Here is a 17,692-nt window from a genome sequence, read left to right as displayed (position 1 = left end):
GTCACTTTTCTGGTCAGGTTGCCAAGGAGGTCATCTTGTGCACCCCAGACTCATCAGACAAGACAAGCTCTTCACGCTTTTATAGGCAACTAGACCTCTTAAGGTGCCTCAGTAATTGAACAAGGTTGTCAGTGAAAAATTGAAGCTATTTATTTTCCCTGCTCTCTTAACAATAATGCTTACACCTTAAAACAAGCTGGCTAAAATATACCGTTGAGCCTTTGGGGTTGACTTGCAGCTCTGCATTTATATAATACAGTCAGAATTTTCTATTGTCTATTGTTTATGGCAATAAATGAACACGTGTTGTTTTAGTGTCTTTTTGTAACTACTGCCACTACTCCATTGATCTGTTATTTAGAAAAATGCATTGCCGGTGCTTTGTCACACAGTGACAACACAAAGTCTATGCAGCTCAGCAGGAACTTTATTCCATTTTACAATCCTTTATATACAGTCACAGGTCAGTGCCTTTCCAGCTATGGTGTTGCTTGTCCAGCGATCATCACTTTCATCAAAGTGATGGCAGATTTCCAGCGTCTTTGGCCCTCATGATTATTTGCTAACCCACAAGGTTAAGAAAATAATGCTATAATGCTGTCTTTACAGGCAGCAGCGAAAACATCATTAAAAGCTTTACAATATTACAAGACAGTATCAGTAGGGGTACATGGGCAAGTAGTAGTAATATTTTTTCTGTATTTTTGGTATGATGACATGCAACCTTAAATACCGTCTTTTTAAATCACTCATTACCTGCCTCATTCTGACCTCATTCTGACCTCCTGTTTACTGGCTATCATCTTGACCTCCCTCTCCTTCTTCAGGACAACATCACATAATTATAAATCTCGGCATCACCTATACCGTCCTGATTAATATTAAACCTGCCCCACAGCTGCAGAAAATGCAGGCAGCATTATTACTTGTAAATAGTTCAATGAAGTATTCATACATTTGAAGTAATACAATTACTGAGACGCAAGGATTTTAATACACTTCAATTATCCTCAGGCAAGGCCTAATTTTAGCCAGTGTAAACAATAGCTTTTGTCTCTTAATAAAATGTTATTCAGGAACTCTGAATGTACAATAGTGTAGAGTACTAACTAGTTAATTACCACCAGTAGTTAATTTAAATGCTTCACTTTAAGAGTGGCTGAAATCACATTACAAGAGTCTCCCAGGCTTAAGCACCTCTGAGCCCCCGAGTTGAATAATGCTGGGCAGACACTGTGCGATTTTTTTCAGTCGCGCGATTCAGCTCCTGCTCAAACTGTACGATTGACTCGCAGGGGTTAGAAGTTCATAGGACACGATGCAGGGTCTCACACTATACGGCTCGATGCTCTGATGCGACCTGAGTGCTCACACTGTGCGTCCATAAAATGAAGGTTATAACAGAAATTCTGTCGCTCGCTCTCCCTCTCTGTCTTTCACTCACACAGACACGCACACCACCACCATCAACTTTGCTAAATTGCTAATGAAAAACATTGATCAGGCAGCTGTGATTGAGCAGCATTGTAAATCCAACTATTTTCACAGTTGTTGTGGTCGCGATAATTTTGTGAGGCCACATTGAAAAGGCTCGGATGAGCTTTCCAAAGTTCTACAAGTTGTGCCTCCATCGCTTGTGTCCAGATCACACGCTGCACTGCCGTGCTGCGCCGTCTTTTTCACTGACATTTGTGTTTGCGCGTGCGCAGTGTGAGAAACTGCGGTGACACCCTCACGACCAAGCAATTGATGATCGGGAGCTGGTCGTGAGGTGTTAATCGCTTCTCGTTACCCCACGTATACTACACGATGCACGACGCACGATGAAGGCCAAAATCGGGCCGATCGCCAAAACGGTCGCATGACTCAAAAATCGGCTCAAAATGGGTCAAAAATTGCACAGTGTAAGCCCAGCATAAGCAGTTTAAAAAAGGAAATATTTGTTCATCAAGTGGAAGAGAAGACATTCTTGACTTAAGGATTGCACTTGAGATAAAAATTAATTGATCATCATTCAGCTGAATACAGTTCATCCCAAGACATGTGGTGGGGTGTAGTTTTAGCCAGCTGGAGAGGGAAAGGTGGGGCACAGTGATTCAGGGACTAGTGCCAGGTGGAGCAATTTGCACGCCTGCTGTGAACGTTCTAATCCACTTCCCTTCTTATTCGGTAGTGCACTTGGACCTGAGAGACACACACACATGCTGAAAAGCCACAGCTCCGGTTGCCTGCCACTTACAAGAAAGCAGAGGTTGGAGTTGTAGAGAGTGCACCCACGGTAACTCATAATTTTGAGTTATTCTGTGTGTACCTTGAAAAATAAACATGTGTGTCTTAAAAAAATACTTTAAAAGTCTGTCTGTAGACGTTGACATAGTGGTGTGACAACACAAATGTCTGAATGACACTTAATGAAAGTGTTTGCTGAGACATTTCAGGTATAGTGGCTAAACTGTTAGTGAGCTTCCTAAAGATTTAATGCAGTTGTTATACAAACATCCCACATAGCAAGCAGGTCTGGCCCGGATCTGGCATCAACCTGGCACTTCTGACTGACTGGTGTCATGGCAGGGTGTATGTCAACCAGATGTGGGCCAGGTCTGGCAATGATGGCACTGTTTATGTTCCTATTTTCCTATTTTAGTTAGAAGACCCAAATAGTTGGATAGAGCACTTTCAGTAATCCCAGACAGTAGAGGAGCGGTATAAAAGAATCAGTCCATTCACTGTCTGAATAGAGTTTTGTCATGTTACTTTTGCACTATTATCTTCCGGCACATGTTGTTATTACATGGCTTGATTAAGGTACACATTAGGCTGACATCTGGGGCCAGAGCTGAAACTGTTCTGGGCCAGCACAGGACCACATAGTGTGTCTGCAACTGGCCTTGTGCTGGCCCATGTGTGGGCCTCATCTGGCAAACCAGATCTGGGCCACCAAAGGGCCATCATTCTTTGCGGTATGTGGGCCATGTGTGGGCCATTGTGTGGGCCATACCAATTTTGCTTTGTGGGATAGGGTTTTTATTTGGGTTTACATTCACCTGTGTATTAATCTAATGTTGATAGCTGCTACATGGGTGAGACACACACCTTGGTAATTTTTAAGTGTTGTTTAAACAGGACTTGAGCTTGATGCCATTAATAAACATGCTGAAAAAAAGACTGGCTCTTGTGGTCTTTTGATGATAACATTGTCTTAGGACATTTTAGAACCCATCATGTACTAAAGCAGAACCGTTTGAGCTAAACAGGGAATTAGATCAGATTTAGGACTGGATTTACTAACCGTTCGTGCCATCGTGAAATCCTCTTTTGGCATTAAAAAGCTTCTGTAGGTATTTACTAAAGCAGGGGCAGTTTTCCAACTGATAGACGTGGATGCAGGTAATCTTACTTACTATAAGTTTCCTTTTCAGAGTGCAAAATTCTGGGAGGAGAGTATGTAAATGAATCACACAAATATGATTTACAAAGGTTGCACCACTGTTTACTCCAAGTTGTCCTGAATGTAATGCCTGGAAAAAAATCATGTATTATGTGCCCAGTGTAGCTGAGATATCTGCCAATAGGAAAATTCATTTATTTAGAATGAGAAGGGTAGAGTTTATCAGAAAGAGCATATAATTGGTGCGAGTTGATGGCTCAGAGCTGTCCGTGCACTGTGAAAGCTTTGGCCATGTCCTGTAACTCTTCACTGACTCCTCCACCCTGCATGTTTAAAGATGAATCCTACATGCTTCTTGTCTTCAGTAAAACTAGCATTTTGATAAAACAGAGCCTAACTTAACTGGACTGAGCCGAGCGTCAGAGAGAAGAGGAGAATCCCATTACGAAATGCATAGAAGGTTGCTTCTTTTTTTATAGGCAGCCGGGTTTCTTTACAGGGATGAGGTTTGCAGTGTGCCAGGAATTTAGTCACATTTATACACAGAGAAAGCTCCTCAATGAAAAAACATCTTTTCCCTGGTATCAGGTCTGTTGTCAGATTAAAATATTGGTCAGAATGCAGCAATTAATGAGACTGAAGCAGACTTTAAGTGTTAGATCAGTGTGTGAATGTTACAATATATTTTATTGACTTTAATAAATGACTGCAGCCTCAGACCGCTGCAAAAAAATTAAAGAGGGGTGCGCTTGGCGCGGTAACAGTAACTTCATTAACACTGGGCTGGTTCTATATCTGATGCTAAATAATGTTTGTCACATGTCCGCAGTTATACACTCATTTCAGCTTTATATGGTGTAACAGACTGCAGTTTTCACAAGCAGTCTTTTTACCAGAAGACTCTACTTTTGTACCAGATTCTTCTTCAATTGTCTCTTATTGATATTTTGTTAGCAGATATAGTGCAGCCTCATCTCATCCCATCATCATGGACCATTTAATTTCACTGTCCCTTTAAGAATGCTGCTCTTTATTGAAATGAGCTATCTACGTGTTTGCTTATAAATTAGAGCAGCGTCAGGAGATCACCTACAGGACTTTCTGTTCCCATGGGCACAGTTATATGATTGGAGACCTTAGATTTTACATGCCAGTTTTGTCAGTGACCACTAATTGTTTTCATTTCTGTGAAACATTAGTCTGGGAGAGTAGCATCAGCAGGTTGGGAGGCATTAAACCTTTGTAGGTGCTTCTAAAGGAGGTGAGAACAATGTTGTGCTAGATTTACAAAAAACAAAATTGTAATCAGAGTATCATAATAAAGGCATGCGGCCCATCCTGTAATGTTCTTGCTGTAATTTTTTACTTTTCTTAACACAAACAGTGCACCACCACCACCCTCTTGCCCTGCCCCATTCCAATCTTTGTTGCTGTTCGGGTTTTCCTACCTCTTACCTCAGTCTCCATTTATAAATCTCATTAAAAAAATGCTGTTTGATTAGTGACTTACTGAAGTTGGCCAGCCTAATATGTTTGATCAGGGAGTGGTTGCAAGATGCACACATGGTGGAGGATAAAGATAGGATGAGAGGAGGAGGAGTAGGAGGGAGGCTGAAGGGAGATGAAGGGCTTATATTTCTTGGGTGAAGTTCTACTTAGGTCGCCAGGGATAAAAACAGGTGATTATAAGAAACGGTTTGATTTGGAGCCACACATGTCTGTCTTGGGGACACGAATGCGTCAATACCATGTTGGGGTTTATTTTAGAAGTTGCTTGCTGCATGGTGTGAAATGATATGGGAAAAAACATTTTAATCTCCATTCCCATTGCTGCCATAGGCCTTTTGCCTCATACTGCATGTATATAACATCAAGTCAGTAAATCCCAAGTTTCACATCTGTCTAATGATGAGGTCTGGTTCAGCTGTTTGTTTGATATGTGATCAGATTCCTCAGGCCACATCCTGAGGGATTGGCAGTGCCCAAAATTACTCCTGTAGAGTTTACAGCCAGGATTTAGCACATGGAGTTAAGCTATCTACACAAATCATTCCCTTTTTCATTTGCAGAAACAGTCCTACAGACATGATTTACAAGTACAGTGCTGCTTACATGAAATCCAAGGGCAACTCAAGGCTACAAATCACACTGACTTTGCCTCTCTGTTTACGATGTCCTCTTGGTGTCATAGAAAGGGACATATTCTAAATCTCAAGTTACAAATTACAGCATTTTTTTTCCTGTTGTATTTAGTTTCATCTGTGTCATAGTAAGTGGAAACTAGGACAGTGTGTCACATCCCCCAGAGAAAAGGATAGACAGGAAAATCCTTTCACTCGGCTGTAAGCGTGATCCAGCACCGACTAAGGGCCGGCTCGCCCCTTGACCACGGTCTCAGTTTTGTCACTCGCAAACACAGTTTTCTGAGTAAAAGCTATGCAGCAGCAGTCACTGACTGTACGCTGTCTCGGCACACAGAGGGTGACTAATTTTAAGGTGTGATTAGCTTGAAGGTGTGCCACATGAATACAAACATGAAAGCGACTGCTTAGAAAACTAATTCATATTTATGATTCATTCTTATTCTTATTCTTTTTCATTTATCAGAGGCAGACATTTTACTATTAATGCATATGATTATAAAGAAGAAAGACGCCTGTAATTAGCTTCAGCTGTGTGGGTGTTTGTTATTTAGGCAGCAAACACAATTTTATTTAGCTGGGGTGGTGGCACAAGCAATATTTAGAACAATACTTAATTATTTCAGATTAAAATGGAAGCCGTGTGCTTGATTGCTGATTTTTTATTTTTTTGCCACTGACTTTTCAGTACAAATCCTGACCTGCATTTCAATAATGCCACAACAGACCAAACTGTTGTGATTCCCGGTCCGATGGTGTAAGTTCCCAGGGGGTTAGGCTAGATGGAACTGGTAGTTAACTAACCAACAGCCAAAGGCAACAGATAAATAAATTATACAGATACATAACAGTGAAAGTCCTTGACATATTGTAGAAACATTTTTAACTTTTCTCACAACATAATGCATGACTTTGAAACAGATTAGTAGATATAGAGGTAGAAATGAGGGGATAGAGGGCCTCCTGGTTTATCAATAACCCTTAAACAGGCTCATAATTTTTTTGCTGTGTTATTTGAAACAACCTATGCAAGGTTAAATACAAATGTGAAAGCTCGATTTTTCCCTGCCGCCCAATTTAAAGGTGTAAATGTTAACACTTATTTGGCAGCTAGAGGATGCCTACCTTTAGATTTTATCTACAGCTCATTAAAGTAGCTTGCACAGCCTAGAAATTGGTAGTTTTTTAATGGGGCAGCTCTTGCATAAACAGTTGCTTAACTATAAGTTTTAAATAGGTAATCTGAAGGTATATGCTAAATTGTAGCTCAGGTGTAATGTGAAAGAAGTTAAAGACCGGGAATATTATAAATCATTCACTTATGGATTTGTTTAAAAACGAACAATAGACATTTCACTGTAGGGGAAAAAAAGGATGGATGAATACAGCAGTCCACGTGAGAGTTGGGTGACCGTCAGGAAAGATGTTAGACACAGTGCTGCTTATGAGGTTAACACCTGTGACACCTGCAGTGTCCACCTGCAGTACTGCATAGTATGCGGCTAAGTTGGAAAAACAGAGCTGTGTAGTTGCAGCTTTCACTTCTCCAGACTCAAGATACACTGCTGCTGGTGCGAGAGGAGAGAAGCAACAGGGAACGATTCACAGTGGGGTACATTAGCTGAACAAATTCAGGTAAATTGTGTTTATTCACAACACTTGCCTGGTTTACCTTTATCTTTAAGGCTTATTTAAAATAAGAATTTCATTTTGCAGTGTAAAATGCTGTGTTTATTTTTACTGTGCATATGACAATAACATTTCTTCAAGGAAGAATAATCCCCCTACCCCCAAACTCCCTCCCTCATCATTTCATGTAAGGTTTTGGGAAGCTAGTTTAACCCTTTACTGCACTGTTTCTGAAGTGTTGCTCTTCTGTCTGGTGCTGTTCGTCTGGCAAGCTTGTCATTGCTTTTTGGGCCATGGATTGTCACAAATCACCACCATGCCACATCTCCCACAGCATGCAGGGTCCAGGACAGAAAATCAATGGACTCTCATGGGCAACTCCATCAGTGCACTGATGGTGAAGAGAAGAGGGTGGGGGTCAGGGCTGCAGAATGAGGAGAGGGAGAGATGGAAGCAGGTTTTATGGTGTTATTTTTGTGCCACTATTCTGAGCGCAAGTAAAAAAAAAATTGAGCGCACGTAAAATAATGAATTTTGTTCACTCAAATTCAGCTTTTCTTCGCTCAAAATAAATTTCTCCTCAAAATGCAACACTTGCACCTGCAAACTTTTTTTTACATGCGCTCAATTTTTTTTTAGGTGAGCTCAGAATAGTGGCACAAAAATAACGCCATAGGTTTTAGGGGCATGTGAGGCCCGATTTAAGAGCATGTTTAGCCAAACAACGAGAATAAAGAGTAATACTGAAAGAGATGAACGCCTTTGCATCTTTTGAAATCGAAAGGGTTTTGTCACCAAAACCAAGCACATACTGAGCACAAACATATGACAGAGCCATGCTTTTCCAAAGATGTGAAATATTCTGTAGATATATACAAAGTAGGGTTCATCCAAAAACCATATGTCACATAAGCTGACAAAGGCAAACAGCTGTTTTCTTCTTTGGTTAACCCAGCTGTTCTCCAACGTTTCTCCAATACTATCCATTATCACAAAGTTGTTCACTCTTTGTTTTTTATCTATGGCACATCTACGTACCAAATATTCAAATATTTTCAGTTTGGAAGACTTCAACTTTCCATATCTGATATATGTGAAATATGAAAATGAAAATGTTGGAATAACATACAGGAGTGCCGGAAACAAGAAGATGACAATGTATGAAAGTTAAAATAACAGGACGGAGAAATTAAAGGAGAGTGGGGGTGGGGTGGGAGATTGAGTTAGCGCACCATAATGAAAAGGATTGAAAGCAGGAGGGAACATGGACAAGCCTGATAAGCAAGTGACTGAGAAAGACGTAAGTGTTTTGGATTGTGTCGAGCAAATTCTTCCAAATAAGAGCAGTGGCTCATGAAAGTGATATCATATGGAAATGTCTCCAACACACCATTTAACATTCACTGCTGGAACTGACTGTAGATATGATTGCCTCAGGTTGCAGGCAATGCATGCAAATGTTATGTAAAATATGAAGTGTTGGCTTCCCTTTTCTGAATTATTTCATCCAAATTTTCTCATTAAGGTTTTAGATTTCACACCTCAATTTGATTTTACTGATACAATTTGCAAAATGAAGCTTACTTTCACAGCTACTAGATCCCTGGTAGAGATTTTTTCCAGTCTGTGAAATAAAGGCTAACAGGTTATTGTCATTTTATGTTTTTGTTTCAGTCGTGGACACCAAGGTGATCCTGGAGGGTTTGCAGAGGCTTGGCCCCACACCAATATATCTACCTGTCAGCTACCGGATCCTCAATGCAGAGTCAGCGTTCTTTTTACAGGAGGCAAACCAGGACTTAATGAGGAACTCCAGCCTCCAGGCTCGCACTGAGTCCTTTTTCATCCACCAGGCCCGGCAGATGCCCTTTGTCAATGCTAGCTATGGACCACTGTCTGTCCAGCAGCCTGTCCCCCTGGAGCTGCTACAGACTTCGCCAGGGCCCTTTAGCACACCCTCTTTCACTTCATCCTCAACAACATCAGTGTCGGCATCGCCTCTCTTTACATTCAACTGGAAGGTGCACACTTACATTATCAGCGAGAGGATTCACCCTAGCTGGCCGAAAGTTCAAGTGCTGTTCTATATTGCAGGCAGGGACTGGGATGATTACAGCACCATCCACAAGCTACCCTGTATCAGGATGTTTGCCTTTCATGAGACTCAAGAGGTGCGTGGAACATGCAAGCTAAAAGGCGATCTGGGGATATGTGTTGCCGAGCTGGAGCCCCTGGCCAGCTGGTTCAGCCCACCTACTGTCAGGCCTGGTAGGCAGAAGGTCTCCGAGGAAGCTCAAGGCACTCCGGTGGAGCTCTACTATATGGTTCAAACCACAGATAACGGAGACTGCACTTCAGAGGATTCAAGAAAGGGCAGCTCTGTCCTCACAGACCAGCCGAGGCCGTTAGGGTACTTTGCAGGGCATACCCCTATGCAGCGCATTGGAAGTGTCAGACTGTTTCAGCCACTGTTGGAGCTGAAACTAGACAATAACTTTGTGGTGATGGCACCCTCCAAACCCATTCGGCAGCGAGAAACAGTCTCAACTTTTCTGGCTCTATCTGCTCTTTCTTCAGTACAAATTTTCACCCTCAGGTGAGTCAACCTCCTCCAGGGAGAACGCAGTTTACTTTGCAGCTGTACTAATGTTTTCTCATTCTCCATTCTCCAATTCAAACAGAAATTGTTTGAAATGCACACAGTTGAAAAGAAGGGTTTCATTTGAATTTTATAAAAAGAACAAATGATATATAAAACCCTTTGAGAACACTAAACATCCAACCCTTCGATAATATACAACATTTACAATTTATCCATGTTTGAAATTGTGCTTAAGCTTATAAAACTTTTCTTAAGAAGTTCTTGGTCATTGTCACACTGTAAAAAGCATCAGACAGGGTAGAACTAATCTTGCAAAATAACAAAATATTATTGTTTCTAAAACAGTGTACTGTCTGAGTAGTTATATTACGCAGATAAATGTGCGCTCTTGTTCATGAAACCATATTCTACAGGGAGAAAAGGTGAAGCGTAATTATCATATTTCCTTTGGCCAGAAACTATGGTCTGGAAAAGCTCTTTTCCCCATAAAGATGACGACCTGCGCTTTACGCTTGATGACAAGTTTTGAGACCTCAGTACATATCAGTAAAAAAATGTAAAAAGTTAAACATAAATAAGTAAATGAAATTAATAACTTTTTTATGTAACACTTTTTGAAACAGAGTTACAAAGCACTTCACAGTTTGAATAAAAGCTACATATTGAAGATAGTGTACGCCAGGGCTTGGCAACCCTGGTCACGTATGCCATGATTAACTGATGGCACGACCATAGCTGGACTGGCCATCGATGGTGATTTTTCTTTTTTATGGGCCGATGATTTTTTTTTTTTTTTGTAAAGGCATAAACAATGAAAGGTGGTGGATTGGCCAGATGTGTAAATTTAAGTCAGTTGTTTGGTGGTGGCTATGGCGAAGCTTCCACAGAGGCCAGCAGGTGGATGAGAGAAAGGGGAGGCAGGAGGAGGAGACGGCCGCCGGACCGAGTGTCAGGTGAACTGAACTTCAGGTAAGAAGATATGGCCTGCAGTCTATCTGGCTCAGGTATAAACCAAGTTCAGGTGTAGTGTATTTTCGTTGTGCTGACTTTTTACAGTCAATTAGAATAACTCGTACTGCGTACTAGCTAGCATGAGAGAGTTTCTATATTATTCTGCACCTTTACGCTGCACAGCTGCCTCTTCTTCTCTCATTCTCTCTCCTCCCTTTCCTGTTGCTACTTCATCAATCAATCAAGCAATCAATCAATCAATCACGTGCAGGTTGTCCTGCAGTAAAATAGGACCCCCCCCCCCCGACCTTACACACACAACACAGACATCACATGGGGATACAGGTCGGAGATCGGTAGCGTTACAGAAAAAAAACACTGAAATATACACTACAATGGGAAAGTACAAGAGATAAAAAAGAGACCTCTACTCATGCTGGGCTCCTGGGAGGACAGCATGAGAACGGGAAACAGAAAAACTCCTCTGCACAAGAAAGCACATAAATGTCCACAGCACAACATTATGGAACACGTGACAAGCCACAGGGTCGGGTGGGGGGTGAGGAGTAATCCGAAGCAAACACAGCAGCCATCCTGCCCAGCGCTACCATTCCAGTGCGGGCTCAGACCCGCCGTGTTCCCAGGAGGGAACAAGCATCAAAGGCGTTTGGAAAGGGAGGGGGGATGAGTGTGTGCATATCAGTGTATATGTATGTGTGTGCGTGTCCAGAGTTCAGCTGAGACAGTGTCCTTCGCCCTGCTAGGCTAAGTAAACAGTCTTCCAGCCAACCCAGCTGGCCTTGCATGGAATGGGAAGGAACAGACTAAACACAGTCGTTATCAGGGTGCTTTTGTTCGGCTCCAGCCTTGCGACCGCAGCTGGTGCCGAAAGGGTATCCGCATGAAGTGATGGTGCTTTTTACTTTAGTGCGAACAGCTCATATGATCATGAAACTGATCAATGGTCAGCTGATCGGCTTTTCTCTCTTGTTTGTTTATCACCCACTTTGCGCCAGAAAGAGGAAACCGGCGGACGTCGCGGTAAACAACAGCAGCACGTTTAAGCTTGATCAGCTGTTGTTAGAATTTATTTATTATTAATTTCTAGTATCAGTTGATGTTTGCGGGAACCACAGCTGTAAAAGCTGCGTGATACCGGTTTGGTTATCTGGTGAGAGGGAAACATGAAGATGAAACCAGGAGATGTCCTGATGTTACTGAATCATCAGAGCTGAAAAGGTGATGGACAAACAGGTTTACCTTTTAGGTGACATGAATGAGTTGAAGGGAATAACACCAGGATCCTTTTCTAAGTAGCTGACAGCTGGTAACTGTGCAGGGTCGGGTCTAGCAAAGTTTTGCCACGGGCCAGGTGGGGCATTAACAGGGAAAGGGGGGCACTAAGAAATATTTTTCTTTCTTATTCTCATTTAAAATGTCTGGCTTTAAGTAAATAATTATCTGAATCTCACAACCAAAGTTTTCATCTGATGTAAAATGTATAGAGATCATACATATATCAACAGGACTGTACATCACTGTCACAGCGTTCGTTTTCATTCAAAGGCTTTATGGCTTTTCCTATAATACCTGGGCGACCAGTCTCTAGTCAAAATGCCCGGGCCGATTTTTTTTGTCCCAGTCCAGCCCTGGGCACTACACGCAGTGAATTAATCTGAGAAGGTGCATTAAAAAATAAATGGCCGTGCCAGCGGTGAACATTGCAAATTAGCTCACATAGACACATTAGTTGTGCCACTTCGTAATGATGGTATCTTAGCTGACAACTCCAACTACCAGATTCAACTTGTAGTTGGCTAAAAATCACTTAGCCTCATGAGAGGGACATTGCTAGCTGGCACCTTTTTCAAGCGATGTTGAAATTCCCACATTCCAACATGATTCAGGAGCTGTCCGCTCAGCGCAGCATCAGCACCACGTAAATACACGGATACATCCGTAGACTTGAGACAGAAGTCACAATGTGTTTTCAGGACTTTCAGGTGTATGGACCAATGTATGGACCAATGTTTTCTTTTCTGATCAAACCAGAAAGGCTTAATGAGCAGCTGGATTTGTCTTGTATTAACTGGCTGAACTCAGAGGACATCGAAATGCAGCTGACCGAACTGAAAAGCTCGACTCTGTGGGGGTCAAAGTTTGCAGAACTACGAACGCAGCTGGTATCCATAGCTGTGCGTGTTCATGGAGTTCACCTGCTGGACATCACTACCTGACAAGTTTAACTGTCTTCAGAACATTGCAGAGGCCTTATTGACAATATTTGGCTCTACATATCTGTGTGAGCAGATTTTCTCCCACATGAATAGTGTCCTCAGGTAGCCGTCTGAATGCTGGACACTTAGAGACCTGTGTCTCTGAGTGGGAGACCAGACATCACATTAACATGTGTATCCCTGTATCAACAAACATGCCATATTGGCCCAGTTTATTTTTCTTATCATTGTTGTGAGGAGACCATAAATAGCATTTGCATTTTCTGTTGTGGAGTTCTTGTTATGGATAAAAAGTGTTTATTTTTTGTTGTTTCAAAATAGCTGATAACTATTCGCTGATAGTTGCCAACATCTGCGAACAAATATAATTCTATAAAGTTGTTCTATATAGTGTGTAACTGTTGATATAGAGCGTTATTAAATTTATTGCTAATGCAATCATATGGCACACTGACTTCTGAGGAAATTTTAGATGGCACTCATCATCAGAAAGGTTGCCGACCCCTCGTGTACGTGTTCAAACATACTGACACATAATCAACCATATGGTCAGTTATTCATTCCAACGCATACAAATAGTGACAAACTATGGCTGAAAATAAAGGGGAAAAGATTAAGGGAAAACTAACCTGTAAAAATGAGTTTTTATCAGAACAAATATCAGAGTCAGCTGACCTGATTGACTAAGGAAAGCTGTTCCACAGTGTAGGCGCAACAACCTCAAAAGCGATCCCCTCTGGTTTTAAAATCAGAGCGAGGGACAGTTAGGGGACCCTGGTTAGAGGATCAGAGATGCCGGGTGCTATGATAAAGTCTCAGAAGCACTGCTATATAAGCAGGGCCCTGTCTATATAGAGCTGTATGTGTTAGTAACAGAATTTCAAAGTGGATTTGTAGTTTCACTGGGAGCCAGTGAAGGGATGCAAGAACAGGTGTAATATTTGACCGCTGGCTAGTTTTTGTCAGCAGTCTTGCTGCTGCGTTCTGCACTAATTGGAAACTGGCTATGGAGGACTGACTGATGCACGTGCTGGGAATTACAATAATCGAGGTGGGAGAAAATTAAAGTGTGAACTAAAAATACCAGATGATTGAATGACAGCAAAGGTTTGATATTTGCAATATTTCTTAGGTGACGGAAACAAGATTGGATGAGCTTTGAGATGTGAGTTTCAAGGTTGTGGGGGCTGATATACTGACTGACCCCCTTAGAAAAACTGTCTGGAATGTCAGTTTTACCAGAATTGAGATGAAGGAAGGAAAATGCCTACTTCAAGTAGGCTTTCAAAGGGTAAATATATTGCACTGCTTCAATGCAAATGCTAATTTCACTTTAAACAACTACTGACTCCACAACAACTTGAAATCTTTAAAAAGCACATTTATGTTAAAGTTTTCTGTGTGTGTGGGTGTGTGTGTGTGTGTGTGGGGGGGTAAATCTTATTTTGATCATGTAAACAATATACAGGAGATTATGTAGCAAAGAAAATGCTTTACAAAATAAAAGAAAATACATTTCACCTGTTCTGATTTATTTACATGTCTAAAAGGAGTGGGAAGAAGTGCACACTTATTTAATCCCACTCCTTTGCCATTATCAGTTAACATGGTCTTTCCTCCCCACTGCTGTCAGACTCTACAACAAAGACTTTTGCAGCTGATCAAACACACACAAACCCGCACATGAGCAATAAGACTAAGTGCAATACTCTTTTCTGACAAAGTTGTATTTTTACTCAGTTGAATATAGCATTTGTATTCTATTTTATCCTATTTTATATTTTATTCTATTTTATTCTACTGTTTATAGTATTTTATTTGATTCTATTCTGTACAGTTGTGTACAGCATATTATTCTTATTGTATTCTAATTTTTGCTGTATAACTTTGCACTGTCCACTTTCTGCTGTGACAAAACAAATTTCCCACATGTGGGACTAATAAAGATGATCTTATCTTAACATTTATTTAGCTTCCTTACTGATATAATCTGCAGTAATAACAATGAACATATTTCTAATATAATATATACACCACATAAAATATTAATTATTATCATATCAATATGTTTTTGTAACTCCATAACTTTGCCTCCTCACAACAAAGCCGGTACCTCCAGTTTTGAAAAGTTAACTGTACAATCCAAATAAGCACCAAATAACAACTTTCTAAACAGAGACATTCACTGATATTCATCATTTTCCATTTCTTTCTATCTCATGAAGATCGTATCTTTATGACTCTTTTTGAATTGCTTTATGTTTGGACATTGCTCTGCACTCAAACTGTTCCACAGTTTCACTCCACGCACAGAAACACAAAAGCCTTTCCTGGCAGTACGCACATTCACAGTTTCGAAGTGACAAAAAACCCTTAAATTATAACTTCTTTCTCTCAAAAAAAGCATGCTTTGAATATCACCTGGATTAATATTCTTTTTTTGTTCTGAACAGATTTTGTGCTTGATTTATTTTATTGATGCTCCAGAAAACTGAAAGAGCAAAGCATTTTACACTTACCTTCCAGCGAACGAGACACTGTTTTCTTCTGAGTGAACAGAACTCCAGAAAAACGATATAATTTTTTACAAAAACTGTGATGGATGTGTTTTATACAATCAGCTTGTTTGTCTTGTGTGCCTACAAACTTAAATTGAAGGATATTAGATTTCCCACAGCGCTTACGTCTCATATAGGAGTTTGTTTGCAGTGAAGTGGATAACACCTTAATTACACATTTGTGCTACTTATGAAGACTGTTTCATGTGTTCGCACTCAAAATTATCATGATTTAAAAAAATAAATGAATAAATCTGAGTTGAATCTGCACAGTGGCAGCAAAAATGTACTTGATTCATTGAGCTTTGTCTCATACAAATGACTTTTCAAAGAGACTGTAATTGCTGCATGTTGCGTGATGCAAATTAAGGTGTAAGGAATATGCATTTCCATCAAGCTACTTTTATTCGAGATCTAAATCATGGCAGATGAAATGGTTAGTGGCCTCAAAGTGGAGCTGTGACAGAGAGCCTTGGCAATTTGTCAACCCTGGGTGAGCAGGAAATCTGCCAAAAAGCCTCATTGCTTTTTCTCTCACTCCAGTGATGATGAACTCCCATGAAGTATTAGCGCTCACAGTGTGTGTTTATCACATTTGTCAGCATGTGTGTAAATGGGAACTTTAAAGGCGGTATTTTTTCCTTTAGTGCCTCTTTTGCACCAGTGTTGCACCCCAACCGTTCAGAAGTTCATCTTTTTTATGTTTTTCCATAGGGATAGCAAAGACTTAAAATTCAGCCAAAATACCTAATTAGCAACCAAAAGATTAAGCCTCAAAGTGTTTAAAAAAATCACAGGCTACTTTAGAGTACTTGACTACCAGCATGTCAAGCTGAACATCCATATGCTGATGATTAATCTCGCATTTGCTTTGTTGTGCGTTGCTTTTATCTTACAGGACAAAACCTGTGGTGCTATTCAGTGTGGTGTTCTCCCAGCTGCTGGATTTTCTGATAATACAAAACTTTCTTTAAATACCCTTTAAGGATTTGAAATGCCCATGGTGAAGGTGTGAATTCAAGTTCGGCATCACCAGCGGGTTGCTGGAGTTTGTGTTGATCCTTATTTTAAATTGCTATGTTGAACAAAGCGGTTTTTCTTCCCTCTCGCTCGAAGCAATGTTTGCCTATGCAGGCCGTGGGTGTTTATGAGAAGCGTACTTTACAAGTAGCTTTGGTGTGTTTCCCCCAGCCACTGATACATCATTAACTATTTATAGGGTTATTCCTTTCCTCTCCGCATTATCGCTTTCTCTCCTTTTTAACCCCTCCTCCTTTTCCTCCACCAGTTAACTTTTGACAAAAGAGTTGTGGGACTCTCCCAAGATAGCATTTACTCCTAAATGTGCTGCTGTCAGCTGGAATCAGTGTTTATATGCCTCCACACCAGTGACAGCTATGACAGGAGGCATTCTGTTTTCATGCTGTCCATCCCATTGTTGTGAAGGTGATTTTTGAAGGGTTTTTTTTTTTCAAATTTGTTCCCAGCAAAGTCACAGTGACTTCAATTCCCCTCAAAAATGTATATTTTCTTTTTAATTGAGAAACAATCAGCAGGCTTATATTTGATAAACAGGGGTTACTATTCTATCTTTTGGTTCATGAAGGTCTTCACAATTGTCAGTAGGGTTGTCAAAAATGTAATAGTTGCTAATCAGCATCGAAATTGCTATTTGATTAGGTGCTCTACTGTAGACAGGCAGGCAACAAGCCCCTCCCCTCACTAGCAGCTAAACACATGAACAGTAGTTGACAATCACAATGCTGAACACCACTTAATAAGGAATTTAAGTGGTAAAGGGATCTTTAGGGGGGCTAAAGATCCCTTTTTAACAACAATAACATATTAAACAGTTATGAATGTTAATCTGGCCAGAGCACATCTGATAGCCACATTATCACTAAGGTAGTGGCTATGGTTAATAACAGGATGATGCTAATGTTGGAGCTAGGCAGCAAAGTTATCAGTCCTTCCTGTAACTTTGATAGACAGTGTTAATTTGTCATGATAACACAATTATTTGTGTCTAAAAGGTGGTGTGTTTCTCCTAAAGCCTCAGATTGAAGCTGAGAAAAGTATACAAAGAATCAACTGATTTCCAGTGTTCTCAGCCAATTAGCCTCACGTATGTTATGTGTTCATCCCTGCAGTACCTTTGCATCCCACCAGGGGGCCCTGTCCCAGAT

The 17,692-nt window shown here is 40.8% G+C and overlaps 1 protein-coding gene across 1 annotated transcript in view; it reads left to right on the top strand.

Moving 5' to 3' along the window:
* The window catches only part of LOC146628845 (transmembrane protein 132C), a 139,567-nt gene that overhangs the window by 9,608 nt on the left and 112,267 nt on the right, over positions 1 to 17,692 (top strand). The window contains exon 2 of the mRNA XM_085357085.1: positions 8,833 to 9,754. Within this exon, the coding sequence (XP_085213211.1) occupies positions 8,833 to 9,754 (922 nt within the window). The remainder of the gene's footprint in view (positions 1 to 8,832; positions 9,755 to 17,692) is intronic.

Source organism: Diplotaxodon limnothrissa, linkage group LG7 (assembly GCF_057381915.1).
Source record: "Diplotaxodon limnothrissa isolate DT_005_m linkage group LG7, D_limnothrissa_male_GT1.1, whole genome shotgun sequence".
Classification (NCBI taxonomy): Eukaryota; Metazoa; Chordata; class Actinopteri; order Cichliformes; family Cichlidae; genus Diplotaxodon; species Diplotaxodon limnothrissa.
The sequence above is the reverse complement of the archived record's forward strand: the minus strand, read 5'-3'. Positions and strand labels throughout refer to the sequence as shown.